The sequence below is a fragment of the Lagopus muta genome, chromosome 10 (genome assembly GCF_023343835.1).
Source record: "Lagopus muta isolate bLagMut1 chromosome 10, bLagMut1 primary, whole genome shotgun sequence".
Lineage (NCBI taxonomy): Eukaryota > Metazoa > Chordata > Aves > Galliformes > Phasianidae > Lagopus > Lagopus muta.
Window position 1 is genome coordinate 2,775,759 of NC_064442.1, and position 13,978 is coordinate 2,789,736.

Sequence of the window (13,978 nt, forward strand, 5' to 3'; positions counted from 1 at the left end):
TCTAGCCCTGCATTTATCAGTCCTTAATTCTGGGGGGAGACTGGGGTTGGAAAGATGCCTGTACAGTGATATGTATGGCCTGTGACAAGAGGTAATGACCCTAAGTTGCACCAGGGTGGGTCAGGTTGGATACTGGGGAATGTTTCTTCCCAGGAAGAGTGGTGCTGCACCAGCGCAGGTTCTTTTGGTGGGTGCTGTCATATGTATTGCAAACAAATTGCTGTGTCCTGTCCCCATGAGGGGACGCACTAAGCAGCAGGCCACGGCTTGGACAAGAAGAGCAGCACATTGGTGTTGTTTCAGTCAGTGCTGAGCAGCGCTCACACTGACACAGAAACACAGGCAACTTTTTGGTGTGGGAGCACATTTCATCTGTGTGAGTTCAGACATGCATTGCAATCCCACAGCCGTGTCCCAGTGCTGCCCCAGGCTGCAGTCACTGCATGGGCACGGTCCTGTGCTGTGCACTGTGACCCTGAAACTACAGGGAGATTTCTCTGCTTTCCTCCTGTTTTAGCATGAAACTTTAAATATGGCCCAGGTCCAAGAAACAATTGGGCCAAGCTGGCTTTGAGCCTGGGGCTTTAATGCAATATGAGGGCTGGAAATCAAATCTGCCCCGGTTTATAGATGTACATATGTTTTGTTCCGCCTCTGTTGAATGGGATCTCTGTGCTGACAATACCAAAGGGGGTCCCAGGGTGAGGGAGACTGGTTAGAGGGAGGGGAGAAAATTGAAACCAGGAACCAGCAGGAGAAGGGCGTTAAACATAAAGTAAAATAGTGAAGGTCGGTCCTGCAGAGATCACAGTGGTCTCAGAGGTGAGATGAGCTGCAGCTCTCAGCTCCCACCTTTCCTTTCTCTGAGATGCAAATCTGAGTGCGTGTTGAACTTGCTTTTTGATGAAATCCTTCAAGTGAGTTGCTATGGGAAGAGCAATTTCCCATGTCATCTTTTCATTCAAACCCTTTGATGTGCAACCAGAGCACGGCCGTCAGAAAATAAACACATTTCTTTGCAGCTAAGGGAAGCTGAAAATGAGGATGTGTCATTGCAAGACAGGCAGCTTGCCGCGCTCTGCCAGGATGTAACTATCAGTGTGCATTAATTACATCACTGATGATTAAGGGCCCCATCACCTCTGTTGTGAAGTCAACAGGAATGTTTCCATTGACTTCATTCGCTGTGTGCTTCTGTGGGAAGCCAGGATCTAAACTTTTCCAGTGTAACTCTACCCCTATGAGTAAGAAATGCAGAAGACAAAGCTTTTAAAGCAATTGGATGATATTCATTACACAAAGCTGGATTGTCTAACTGTCCAAGTTGGTACGTAGTTAGACCCACTTAAATGCTTTAGCATTTCCCAGGCAAAGTTAAGGTTGGATTCTTTGGAAATATTTTTAAGTTTCTGGCTTGGTGTGGTGGCTAATTCTGTACATTTCCAATTGCATGTGGTTTCTGCTGCCCAAAGTCTGTTCTGCTTTTGGCAGTGAACCCGTGTAGGGAGTCAGCTGGTAAAGTGATGGTGATGTATTGAAGGAGGACTGCATCCTTCACCTCAGAAGTGCTGTTACATATCTGTCATCAGTGTTCCAGTCTGCTTTTTACACCAATCCTGTGCTGGTGTGACAGAGCCATCGTGTTGCTACCACACACTGTGCTTTTCCCATAGGGCACAGCCTCTGTGTTAATGTGTAATCTGCCATCTATTTAGCCCTTGGAAATCAGTACTTCTGAACGTGATTTTGAGCTTTGAGGAGGCTTGGAGGAGATGGGATGTGGGTATGATGCTGAATAACTCGCAGGGAATTTCTGAGGCATTAAATCCAGTTGTAGTGGCTGCTTGCCTGTCTTGGTTCGCTTTGATGTTGCTGTTAAATGGACACTGAATATGCCTAAGGACAGAATGAACTGCTCTTACTGTATTATTTTTTACCAGGTGCAGCTGCAAAGGCAGTGTTCAGGTGCTCACTGTCTCAGATGTTTCTGCATGCTGCACCAGTTCCTCAAGGTGCAGCACAAATGCCTTCGTTTGCATGGAAAAAAAAAATAACCCTTCCAGGCATTTAAAAAGAAAATCTGTGAAGCAAATGAGGTGTAGTTGCTTTGAATTATGTCTGTTGGGTAGTGCTTTCTGCTTCCTCCTGTTTGCATACTCAGTGAGTTCTTACTGTCTTTTTTCACCTAGAACCTGGTCCAAAAGCATTCCTGGCAAGGTTGAATTCTTCTCCAGTGAGGGTTCGGACACCTCCATCCCCATCCCCATCGTGCCGCTCCCCGGTGTCGATGACTCTTACCCACCCCAGAAGAAATCTTTTATGATGCTCAAATACATGCATGACCACTACTTGGACAAATACGAATGGTTTATGAGAGCCGATGACGACGTTTACATCAAAGGGGACAAACTGGAGAACTTCCTGAGGAGTTTGAACAGCAGTGAGCCCCTCTTTCTTGGGCAGACCGGCCTGGGTACCACGGAGGAGATGGGGAAGCTGGCGCTGGAGCCGGGTGAGAACTTCTGCATGGGGGGACCCGGAGTGATCATGAGCCGGGAGGTCCTGCGGAGAATGGTGCCCCACATTGGCGAGTGCCTGCGAGAGATGTACACCACCCACGAGGACGTGGAAGTGGGAAGATGCGTGCGGAGGTTTGCGGGCGTGCAGTGCGTGTGGTCATATGAGGTAAGGCTGGGGGGCAGGGAGCGTGTTTGGGGGGAGGCGGAGGCTGTAGGGCCACACAGCAGCTGATCCAGAGCTCACCTCCCTGTGCCACTGGGTGGTTTTGGTGCTCTTGTTTCTTACATGTGTTGTCCCAGGAGAGTCCTGCTTGAACGTGAACCAGAGCCCAGCTGGGCACGTTGGGATGGTGGGAGGAATGTTTGTTGTTTGTAGTGAATATGTTTAATCAAAAGGGGAATAAGCTTAAATAAGCGGTGACTTTTTTTGCTGGCTATGTCACAGTATCAGCACGGAAAATAGGTGGTACTGTTGCTTGTTTCTTGTCACAGTTAAAAGATGCCAGGCAGACAGCTTTTGGCCTTGACAGTGGCAGTGTTTTCCAAACTACTTCCACTGCAGAGCTGCCTCATCGGCACTGGTGCTGTCATGCTGTCCTGCCAGCACCCATCAAGCAGCTCCTTGGTGACAGCAGGACCAAGCCACTGCTCTAACACTGACAAACAGCATTTGCCCATGCTGCTGTGGCTACAGGGTTGGCCAGCCTGCTTTTGGCAGCGCTTCGTGATGCTGTGGGGGGCAGCGGGGTTCTCCTGCTGGGGTCCTCAGCTTTTTGAAGTGAGCCCTGGTTGTTTGCAGGCTGTCTGATTGGAAACAGCCGCTGTGCTCAACCTGCAGCCTCTCCTGGGGAAATGCTAGAGGGTTTCTCTGGGAAGTTGGACGAGAGCGCAGCAGAGGGCGAACGGTTTATCTTTTTTATGCAAACATTTATGACTGGTTTACAACTGCTGCTTTGTCCTTTTATGAGATGTGGTAAAAAGGGAGATTCTTCCATCCATCTGACAGCAGAGCCGTGGTCACGGAGGCTGCTGCTGACTCCTCTTTCACTGGCAGAGCCTCGCGTTAAACTTTGACGTGTTTACTGAGTCCTCTGCCCCCAAGAGCTCGTGCTTCATTTCAGCTCGCAGTTCGGTGACAGGAGAGCTGCTGTGGGAGGGGAAGGAGGTTTCCAGCAGCAGTAACTTACTCCTATCTTTTGTTCATAAAGGCTTTCTGGACTGACGGTGGCTGTCCACATTCCCTGCTCACCGACCTGGAATTAGTTTATGCGCTGCCAGCCTTGTGGCTAGGCCTTCACAAGGAGTCAGTAATGTTTTTTCCACAGTTTCTGGCAGCATAAAATTTTCACTTCAGTCATTCTGAATTGGAACAACTTTCGTTATGAATGCCTCTACCATGTGGCGTTTGGTGCTTCCTGAAGGTCAGCGTTTTGGTCCTACTGAAACTGGCAGAGAAAAACTGGCAGAGAACCCAGCAATTCATTGTGATCAGATTTGGGGTTGAAATAATGGCAACGTGCAACCACACCTCAAAGGCAGCTTTGTTTGATCAGCTTCTGTGGAGTGGCCTGCGGCACTGGGTTCTTCCAGGTGAGCTGCCTGGAGGTGTGTGAGCTGCAGGGCACTCAGAAGAGCTCGTGGCTGTGCGCTGCTGATGCTCACTTGTTTCTTGGAAACACTGAGTGGCTCAAAGTGACCCTAAAGATGGTTCAGTTCCAACCCCTCCTGTGGGCTGGTTGCCCCCCACCAGCTCAGGCTGCCCAAGGCCCCATCCAACCTCAGCATCTCCAGGCATGGGGTGACCCCAAGTTCCTTCTTTGGGCCTCCCTACGCTCCGAGGCAAGTTTTGGAGAGAGGGAAGACTTCTTTGGGTGGTACCACTTAAGGAACAGCTCTGCTCTCATTCAGTTGAGGCCTCAGCTTCAAATCCTGCTGTCTTTTTGTGCTTTTCAACCTGGTCCTCTCACTGCCTGGGCAAGCAGATGAAACATGCCTGGTATTTTATCAAAGACAAAGCAGTAGCAGTGTGAAGCAGCACAGCTGTCCTAACAGCTGTGTTAGGGTAACTGGGTGTAAAAACGACGTTTTCCATGTCTTGTACATTGATGAATGTCACGTAACAGGGCACTGCGAGCACTGTGCAGTGTTGTGTTGCATGGACTTCTGATGGAGCAGGGTTATCTGCGCTGGGGCACTGCCTTTCTCAGAATTCCCATTGAAAGGGAAGCGGCTGCAGCGCGAGGTTCCGCAAACAGGGCTGTGTTGGCCTCCGTAAAACCAAGCCCAGTCAGCTCCACCTTCTCCTCCTGCGCTGCCTCTCTGCAGGCTCACATTGCAGCAGCAGTGAGGAGCTCGGGTCCTTGGCTGGGCTGCCCCCGGCTCTTTGGTTTCAGCCCCAGCACACGCAGGGCCCCACTGGAGCTCCCCTCGGGCGGTTTCTTTTCCTGCACTGCCCTTGCCGTGGGCACGGTGCCCGGAGTCGTTTTACTCATTGCCACGACTGTCAGTGCCCCCTTTCTCTGATTTTAGGATCCTACAATGTCCTCACTGTGCTGCTCATCTTCGCTGCCTCTTTCTCTGGTGGTGTGCCCAGCCGCGCCTCCAGTCCTGGCTCTGTGTTTTTTTTTCTGCTCCAGGCAGCCTGTCTCTAAATCTGTCTCTAAGCCCTTTTTCTCCCCTTCCTGTGTTTCTGTCACTTTGCTGCTCTCTGCAGTGCCTCTCAGACCGCTCCGTTAGCAGCACTGCTTATTGCCCATTTTGAGACCTGTGAACATTTGTTGGTGCTCTTCCTGCCCTCTGGAGCTTGTCAGCAGATACAGTACAAGAACTGACACCGCGATTCTTTGGATAGACTTCCTGCTTCGTCTTGCCCAGGGAAGATGCAACAAAAATAGGGGTATGCTGCAGGAAAACCCAGCTCACCCTCCAGCTCTGCTCTGGGAGCAGTTTGGAGCACCTATAGGTTTTGAGCTCCTGTGGCTGGTGTGTGGCTGTGGCCCTCCATGGGACAGGTCGAGTGAGTCATGAGTGAGACACACATCTTAAAATGTTGACTTCTTTACAGCAAAGATTATCGTCATTGAAAAAGAAAACTGAGGCTGCCATGGCTATCAACAAATAGTTCTAAACCTCAGCTGCCTGTAGGGTGGAGCAGCCAAAGCTATGGATAAAAACCCATAAAAAGAGCAGGGCTGTGAAATATCTGCAGAGTACAGATGGGAGCTTGATGGTTTACGAGGCAATATTGCAGTGCAGCCCTTTCTCTTGAAGAGGAGGAAAGGCTTGTGCTGCACTTGCTGGGATGTGACTGTGCATTTCTAGTGAATATTGGTGCTTTGGACTCATGGCACACTGCTGGGTGTTCTCCTCAGAAACAATTTATGTATCTGAGTCTCCTTCTTTCTCCCATCTCCCCCTGGCAGCAATCTGGTTGGCACTGAGAAGATGCCAGGGCTGCTCCTGTGTGCTGTGGCAGTGCAGAGCTGTGTGCTGCCTTGTGTCCCAGCATTGATGGCAGGCATCTCATCTGTGAGTTAACCATCACAACAAATTGCTGATCTCGGTTTTCATTTCAAGTTTAGGTTTCCTTTAAACACATCTGAATTGTGAAACCATCCTTGTGTTGCTCGGTATCCTTTCTACCTTGTTTGTTGCAAAGACTGAGCATTGTTTCAGTATGGAGGGTTTGGTATCTTTGATATCAGCTTAAGAGTGCTGGTACCTTTAACATGAAGTCTCTGCAGCTGCTGGAAATCAAGGTATTGCTGATACATACCCAGTTGTTTCTTCAGTAATGAACCCCTCTGTAAATGGCAAATCAAAAAAAGTTGTGCCAAAGGGACAGCTATCCTTGGTGGGCACCAAGGAGTGGTCCAACCTCCGGGCGTTGGCTGGGGAGGAGTGGGGTGCTGGTGGCTGTGGGTGATGGGGGGCTTTTGGGAGGAGGGTGGGTTGTGCTGGCGTCTCGTGCGGTCTTTCATCTGCAGTAATTGAGGATAATTGCTACTCTGAAACTCACTGAAGTTAGGAAAGCCCTCGAAGTGCACGTTCCATCTGCCAAGTACATTGGCAGTGCCAGAACATACTGTTTCTGGAATGGACTCTCCCCTGGGCAAAACTAAGGTTTATGGTTTTCTGTATGATAGCCAGAAGTCAAAAAAAAAAAAAAAAAAAAGAAGAAGAAAAAAGGCAAGTCCTGCAGCTATTGATCAGAACCCAAACACTGGGAACAGATGCACCTCCTGCCTGCTGAACTCCGGCTCCCTTGCTTTGCCCTCTGAGAAAGGAGGAAGGAGAGCAGCCTGTTTCCAGCTGGCTGATGCCCGGTGTGGGGTGGGATGTGCAGGAATGGGCCTGGAGCTGCTGTGCTGTGGGCACTGTGGTTCTCCATGGGCTGCGCTGAGCTGCGATGTTGGGTTGGTGGATCCTTGTGTTGGACTCCAGGCAGCAGACATGAGGCTCGACGTGTCTTCTGGGGAGCAGCATCCAGCTGTGCTTCTGAAATCAGGTGCTCTGATTTATATGCGTTGTCCTGGCTTCAAAGCTTGTGCTCTTGTTTTCTTCTTTTTCTTCTTTTTTTTTTTTTTTTCTTTCAAATTTTTGAAGTGAAAATGCAGAACTTGGCAAGCCTGACAGCAGCAGAGACCTGCATCCTGCCGTGTGCATGCAGCCCCTTGAAGCTCTTCATTCAAGGAACCTACAGTCTAAATCGTGTGTGTGAGAGAGGGAGGATACGAGCATCCCGGTGTTGTACAGTGCATGTTTATAAATGGGCTTATCTTAAGCAGCGAATTTAATCTTTGAGATGCTTCAGAGATGTCTGCTTGGCTTCAGATGAAGTTAGAGGTGGGTGGGTGGCCATTGGTCCTGGGGTGGTGCATGGATAGAGATTGCTCTTCATGAGGGTAACGAGCAGTGGTACTGTCAGAGCATGCAGGTAAGAATAGAGAGGAGCCTTGTCCAGGTGGGGGAGGTGATGCCTGGGGAGGCTAAAATGCCTGCTGATGGCACAGGGTGTCTGTGGTGTGAAGGGGGAGGCAGCGAGAGGTGACCACAGGGCCTAATTTTGGGAGCGATGTTTGCTAAGGAGGGCAGAGAGGTCACAGAAGGAGCAGAGGCAGCAGTTTGGGTTGATGTAACCAAGATGTGGGTTGGGAGGGTTCGGAATAGGAGCAGTGATCTCAGATCTGCACCCAACTCTTGACCAAACTCTTTCACTTCAGAAAATAATTATATGTTTGAGAAACAAATATCTGAGAGAGGAAAAAGTGAAGGCACCACTGGATCATTTCGTAGTGACCTCTAAACCTGGGCTGGTAAAAGATTTCTCTTTGTTACGGAGACCAAGAACTGCTTTGTATCAGATCTGAGTGTTGGACCAAAGTCACCTGAGCCTGGATCTCACTGATTTCTGCATGCCCTTGGTTTAAAAGGGGAACCCCATGTGGTTCGTGCTTACATGAACCTTTGCAGGCTGTAGGTAATTGTTTAAGACTGACCCATTTTTGTAGAGCACATGAGCAGTTAATCTGTTCCTGGTTGGCTGGATGGCTTGCAGTGCCTGTGCTGAGGTTTGTTGGTGCTGTGGGGTAGACACTAAGGAAGCTTTACTAGTGAGCACAGGAAGCAGAAGCATTGCTTTTTCGCCATTATTGGCTTTTTGGAGTGCAGTGGTTCTGTTAAGATTGGGATCTGCCTGCCTGCTGAATTTGGTAGCTGCCTGGATTAGCTGCTGTCTTGAGGACAAGGCTAATCCTTCATTGCATGGTGGGATAAAGAACTCAAATAAAATGCCTCGTCATCCCAGCTGCTTAATTAAGGTGCATAGGAGATAGCCGAGGGTTTGGGTTTGCTGGGTTTAGCAGCTGTGGGGTAGGCAGAGAGGAGGCTGTGCCCTGAAGCTTTCTGGTGTATTTTTCCCTCCTGAAGCAGTGGGAATGTTCCTCCAGGTTTGCAGGGTAGGTTCTTGCTGGAGCCATGAGGCACAGCATTCAGATCCTTCCTTGTCCTTAACTAGCTTTGTGCAGTAATCCCTGGTGAATGCCACCTGCCTGGGGCCTTTGGAAGGACACCAGTTGGTTCAGGATGGGATTGGAGTGGTTTAAAAGCCAGTAACCCCTCACCCTGGGGCAATAAACTGCTGCATGCCGCTGTACAAACAAATTCGTTGTGAAATGCCCCAAGTGACTGGGCTGTAAAAAGGAAAAGCAAATTGGCTTTCTCAGTTGAAGTGGATGTGAGGCAGTTTCAGCTGGGGCTCTTGGCATGGAGCTTTGTAGCTGGTGTATGGGGAGAAGGTAACAGTGACCTGGATGTTTTGGGAGGCTGTGTGTAAATCTGGGGGGGAATAGCTGCTTTTTTCTGTTACCACCAAGTTGTGTAAGCAGTGAAAGGCCCAGCAGCACGGAGGTGTCAGAGCCTGTAAGAAAGGGAGACAAAAGCCAGGCCTGTTTGGCGATGGGAAATACAAATGAAGTGCTGATGTGGGGAAGGGGCTTAATGTAAACTAACTGAGGTCACTGAAGGGATGGCACATCCAGTTCGGATGCTCTCAGTGCTGGCTGTTGTTACGCTTCTGATGCGATTTCTTTAATAAAAGCAACTAAATTGTTGCAGAGAAGAAACAAAAGGCGTTTTTTTTTAAATGGACGGATGTGATGGATTTGATTTCTGTAAAAACAAAAACAATTCACTGTGAAACGTTTTTTTTTTCCCCACTTCAAGTGAGGGCACCAGATAATTACCTCGAGTTGCTCTAGACACTGCTCATAGCCAACCATGCTGGTGTATTAATGTGCTTTGAGGGCTTTTCTTAATGTTTTGGGGGAAAGTAACACCCACTGGGCTGATGCTGTGTGCGTGACTGCTGCTTCCTGCACAGCCCTGCAGAAGATCATAGAATCATAGAATGGCCTGGGCTGAAAAGGACCACAATGATCATCCAGTTTCAACCCTCCTGCTATGTGCAGGGTTGCCAAGCACCAGACCAGGCTGCCCAGAGCCACATCCAGCCTGGATGATGCAGGATGACAGCCTCGGCACCGAGCTCTTGCAGCAGGGCTGTAGCTTTGCTTGATGCCTGGTGGTTCTGCAGATGGTGTATGCAAACCAGTGGCAGCACATAGCCCTTGCTAAAGGAGGATTAATTGTTCAGCATCTGTCTAACCTCATTTCCTGTGAAACTTCCCTGCTGAAGAGCTGCTGCTGTTGTTTTGTGTTCTAAAACCATCTGATTTGGGGGGGAAAAAAAACCTTTATTCTACTTTGCTACACCTTCCTTAATTGATCCCTGAAATGCTTAAAACATTTTAGCACTAATTTCCTGAGTTAAGAGCTTATCTGGACTCCTGGCGGTGTGAACTTTTATGGTTATCAGCTGGAGACCTCTTAAAGTCTTGCCAGGAATCCTGATTGCATGAAGGGTGGGGATTATCCTCCTACATGCTTAGAACAACGTGACCTTTATGTGTCACAGAGAAGCTGGGAACACAGTTGGAAGATTTGGGGGACCTAACTGGTCTTGATTTCTTAAGTCTTAAAGTTTTGGGTAGAAAACGTGTCTGGGCTCCTTGCAGAACTGAAAGTTTAGTGCTGGTTATTTCTGGTTAGTTCACTTACAGGCAGAATTCTGATGATGCCCTTGAGTTGTCAGTGATTGCTTGGAAGCATTTTGAGCACATCTACAATCCTGTTGTGGTAATGAAGCAAAAGTGAAAGTTGTGACTGATTGGCATCAGTGGGATTGTTGTACTGATTCAGCTTCGTGCTGGTGACCTGCAGTGCCAATGGGGAATTCAGAGAAAGAATCAAAGGCCTGCATGCAGCTTACGTTGCCAGTAACGACCCTGAGTGCTTTTAAGACTTTCTACATGGGAAATGTCAGCACTGCTAGCACAAGCACCGAGCAAGAAGCCACTGCAATGAGCTGCTTACCAACCCTAGCAGCTTTCCTGCTCCCAGCTGAGCTTTGCAGGCTGTGTGGCATGGCTTGCCCTGGCTCAGAACACATGCAGGATGGGCCCTGAGACATTTGCACAGAGCTGTGAGATGCTGCTCCTAGACTTCAGAGGCATTAGTTTAGGGAGGTGTTGAGGAGAAGGCACAGTGTGGATTGAAGGGAGCACGGGTAGGGTCATGCCTGCTGGATCTAAACTCCACCCAGGCTTCTGAGTTTAATCCTTCAAACTGAATGGCTTTAGGGACTCCTACTGAGTGCTGTATTTTTGCTCTTGTGAGTGCTTTTCAGAAGCATCCAATGCTCTCTGTGGATTAAGCACAGGTTCTTTGGCAGAGGTTAGTTCTAGCAATGAAATGAGTGGGAGCCCATGGTTTGGGCTCAGTTCATAAGAAAGCAGGAAAATGGGGAGAGGCAAGCTGCCTGCGGGTCCAGAAGTGCTCCTGTCACCTTCTTTGAATCAGAACAGGGAGAAGCAGCATGGCACCAGGAAACTTGCCTATAGTGGGGCTGCTGCAGCCCCTCCAAGCTCTGGCAGCGTGCTCTGAGAGGTACAAGTCTGATCCTGAAAACCCTGCTGGTGTTCACAGCTGCCATTTCAGATCGGTGCAGCTGGTTAGAGAAGTGCTCTGTTCGTATTAACGAGGGTTCCTCTGCTCACAAGCCTTCAATGGGTTTAATTACTTGGCAGTAACTTCCTTAAACCTTATTTAAATTAAAGCTAAATGTTTTGGCTGGTTATGTCACCACTGTATTAGTGAGGAATGCAGGAGAGAGTGCTAGTTTGTATTAACTGAGCTGCTTTAATCCTTTGTAACCACACTTCGTAATGTGTGTTACTGTCTTACAGGGAGAGAAGACATTTGCCCTGCATGAGACAGCAAAGTTCACTCCTCAGCATCTCTGTGAAAGGGGAAGTTCTTTGTCCTTAGTAAGGACTGAGAAAGTTCTTAGGAAGTGGGTGTTTGTAATTAACACAAGGTGTAATCTTGCACAAGCACTATATGGCTATCTGGCTGTGTCTTAGGCCCGAGCGTTTCATAAATCCTTTTTTCTGCAGTCCCCCTCCATATATGAGTGCAGACCCAACTTTTTTAGTCATTGCAGAGGACCTCCAGAGCAGATGCTTTGCTAAAACCAGCTCTGTTGGACCAGAGTGACTGCAGAAGTCATGCTTCTCATGGTCGTGGTCCAGGTCAGCAGAAATACGCTTCCTGTGCATGCATATCTTTGCTGCCCTGACAAGAAAGAAGTTTGTTTAACCTTCTCACAGATGATTTGTCAAGAAACCTCACCCTTACCTTGCCTTGTGTGTTTGTGTAACCTTATCGCAGCTTACAGCTGACGTGTTTGGTTTTGTGTCCTTCTGCTGAAGACACTTCCTAACATCTTCGGCCAAGCCGAACTTTATTAAAGAAGAAAGCCAACAACTGAGAGACAATAGCAGGTTTAATCTTTGTAAAGCAGCAGGGCTTTTGCTTCCCTGGCAATATGAGTAAGCTGTGACTTTTCCAGGTTTTGAGCAGAGCCATTTTTCTTCAACGTTTCCAAATAATCTTTTTTTATCCCTTTCTCTCTGGCTCCGTAGCATTGAAATCGTGCCGTGGTTGCTGCAGAAGCCTCTTGCAGCTGCACAGTCCTTGTTGCTGGGACCAGCTGGAAGCTGAGCCATCTCTGAGCCCATGGAATAATGCGTTGAGCTGAACCCTGAGCTTTGCTGATGGTATCGTCGCTGCTGCTTGTGCTTGTTCTGAAGAGAAACCATCCACGTGGTTTCTTATCTGTTGCAGGCCAGAAATAACAGCACAGCTCCTGCAGCCTTAAGGAATTAGCCCAGTCTAGAATGGGAAACTAGGGTGAAGGTGAAAAGGATATTTGACAGTGTGCAGGATAGCAGCAGGAGGCCTGGAGATGAGGATGTCGGGTGCGTGTCTGGCTGTGGAGCAGCGTCTGGGTGACCCCGGGCTCCTCTGCAGGCCACGGGCTGCGGCTGCTCCGTGCCATCTGCCCTCCTGCATCCCAGTGCAGAGGAAGTGTGCAATGTGCGGCCCCGCTCGTCCTGCGAGGTGGTCGGGGCTGTCTCACGGACAGAAATGCCTTGTTTCCCTCCAGCCGGCACAAAGGCTCTTTTATAGGAGCTTGGCCATACATCTGCCGAGGTGCCTCAGACTGTTAGCGCCGGTTGCTGCTGTGCGAGGTGCTCCGAGGCTGCGATGCACAGGGAGATGTTGTTTGCGTGCTGCCTCCCTTTCCGTCTGGGGACAAGGAGCTGTGCTGTGTCCTGCCCCGGGCAAAGCCAGCTCTGGTTGTGCTGGAGTGCTAGCTTGGAGGTTTTTGCTGTAAAGGCAGGACTGGGATCCCTCTGTTTCACACTCAGGAGCTGAATTAAATGTCTGAATTTGGCAGTGTGGCTGTAGGACAATAGAATGTTCGCTGGGGAAAGATGTGTTGAATTTCTACACTGGAGATAGACCTGGCTTGGAACACTGTGTGTGCACCAGTGGAAGGACTCCATCCTTCACAGGGCACCTCACAGCTGGAGGGAAGCCCTCGCTTTGGAGATGTTCAACTTTATTGTGGCCTCTGGATGACTTTCTTCCTGTCTTTCTCCTCCCCACCATCTCGTCCCATCTGCCCCAGTAATTTTTTTCCTGCATGTGTCCTCGTGCTGATTTAATAAAGAGACTTTTTGCTGAAACCAGTCCTGCACAGAAATGCACGCTCATCTTTTGAAATCCAGGGGAGGGAGCAAAGCATGAGAGCAGGCTGCCAGCTGACAGAGCCCCGGTGAGTGCTGAACCTCTGCTGTTTGTCCCCGTTGGCTTTCAGGCATTTCTCAGGTATGCCATCTCCCAGTTCCTGTGTTTGGTTTACTCTGTTGGTTTTCCTTAACCCCACAAAGCTAGCTGACAGCTCCCCAGTTCCATTCCCAAATAGCATTCCCATGCTGTCACCGCTGACTTTTTGACTTAAAGTAGAGCTCGGCTGGAAAAACAACTTTTCATCAAATTACCACGAAATAGATCTTGTGGGATATAGGAAGAGCACAAGAGAGACGTGCTCTGTTTCCCATCAAGCTCTTTTGCTTTCCACAGTGACGTTCTCCTGTGGATAAATGCTGAAACCTGGAGCTGGGGGTGGCACGGGGTGACTCGGGGTGGTGCTGCATGCCACCAGCCTCATCCCTCGAGAGCAGCAGCCCTGTCCTGCAGCCACATGTGCCCATACTTGCTCTGCTCTCTGGGGATTGTTGTGTTCTCACCACAGGTCTGCTGAGGCTTTGAAGACGCGTTTCACGAGAGGTTGAGAAATTACTTTTCAGCTTAATTTTAGACTGGTTGCCTTTTCTCAAGCAAGCTTGAAGAAGGGTGGTTTTGACCTTGCTTGCAGGGAAAACTCAGAACCAGCTTTCCCAGGACACTGAGGCAACTGTTACCTTGGGTCTAGAATTCTTTGCTTCAGCATCAAGGTGTCTTGCAAACCTTTCCCATGCTCTCTCATCCTC

At 49.2% G+C, this 13,978-nt stretch overlaps 1 protein-coding gene across 1 annotated transcript in view; it reads left to right on the plus strand.

The window, feature by feature from the left end:
• The window catches only part of CHSY1 (chondroitin sulfate synthase 1), a 60,021-nt gene that overhangs the window by 4,212 nt on the left and 41,831 nt on the right, over window positions 1–13,978 (plus strand). Inside the window, exon 2 of the mRNA XM_048956723.1 lies at window positions 2,190–2,685. Coding sequence (XP_048812680.1) covers window positions 2,190–2,685 — 496 coding nt within the window. The remainder of the gene's footprint in view (window positions 1–2,189; window positions 2,686–13,978) is intronic.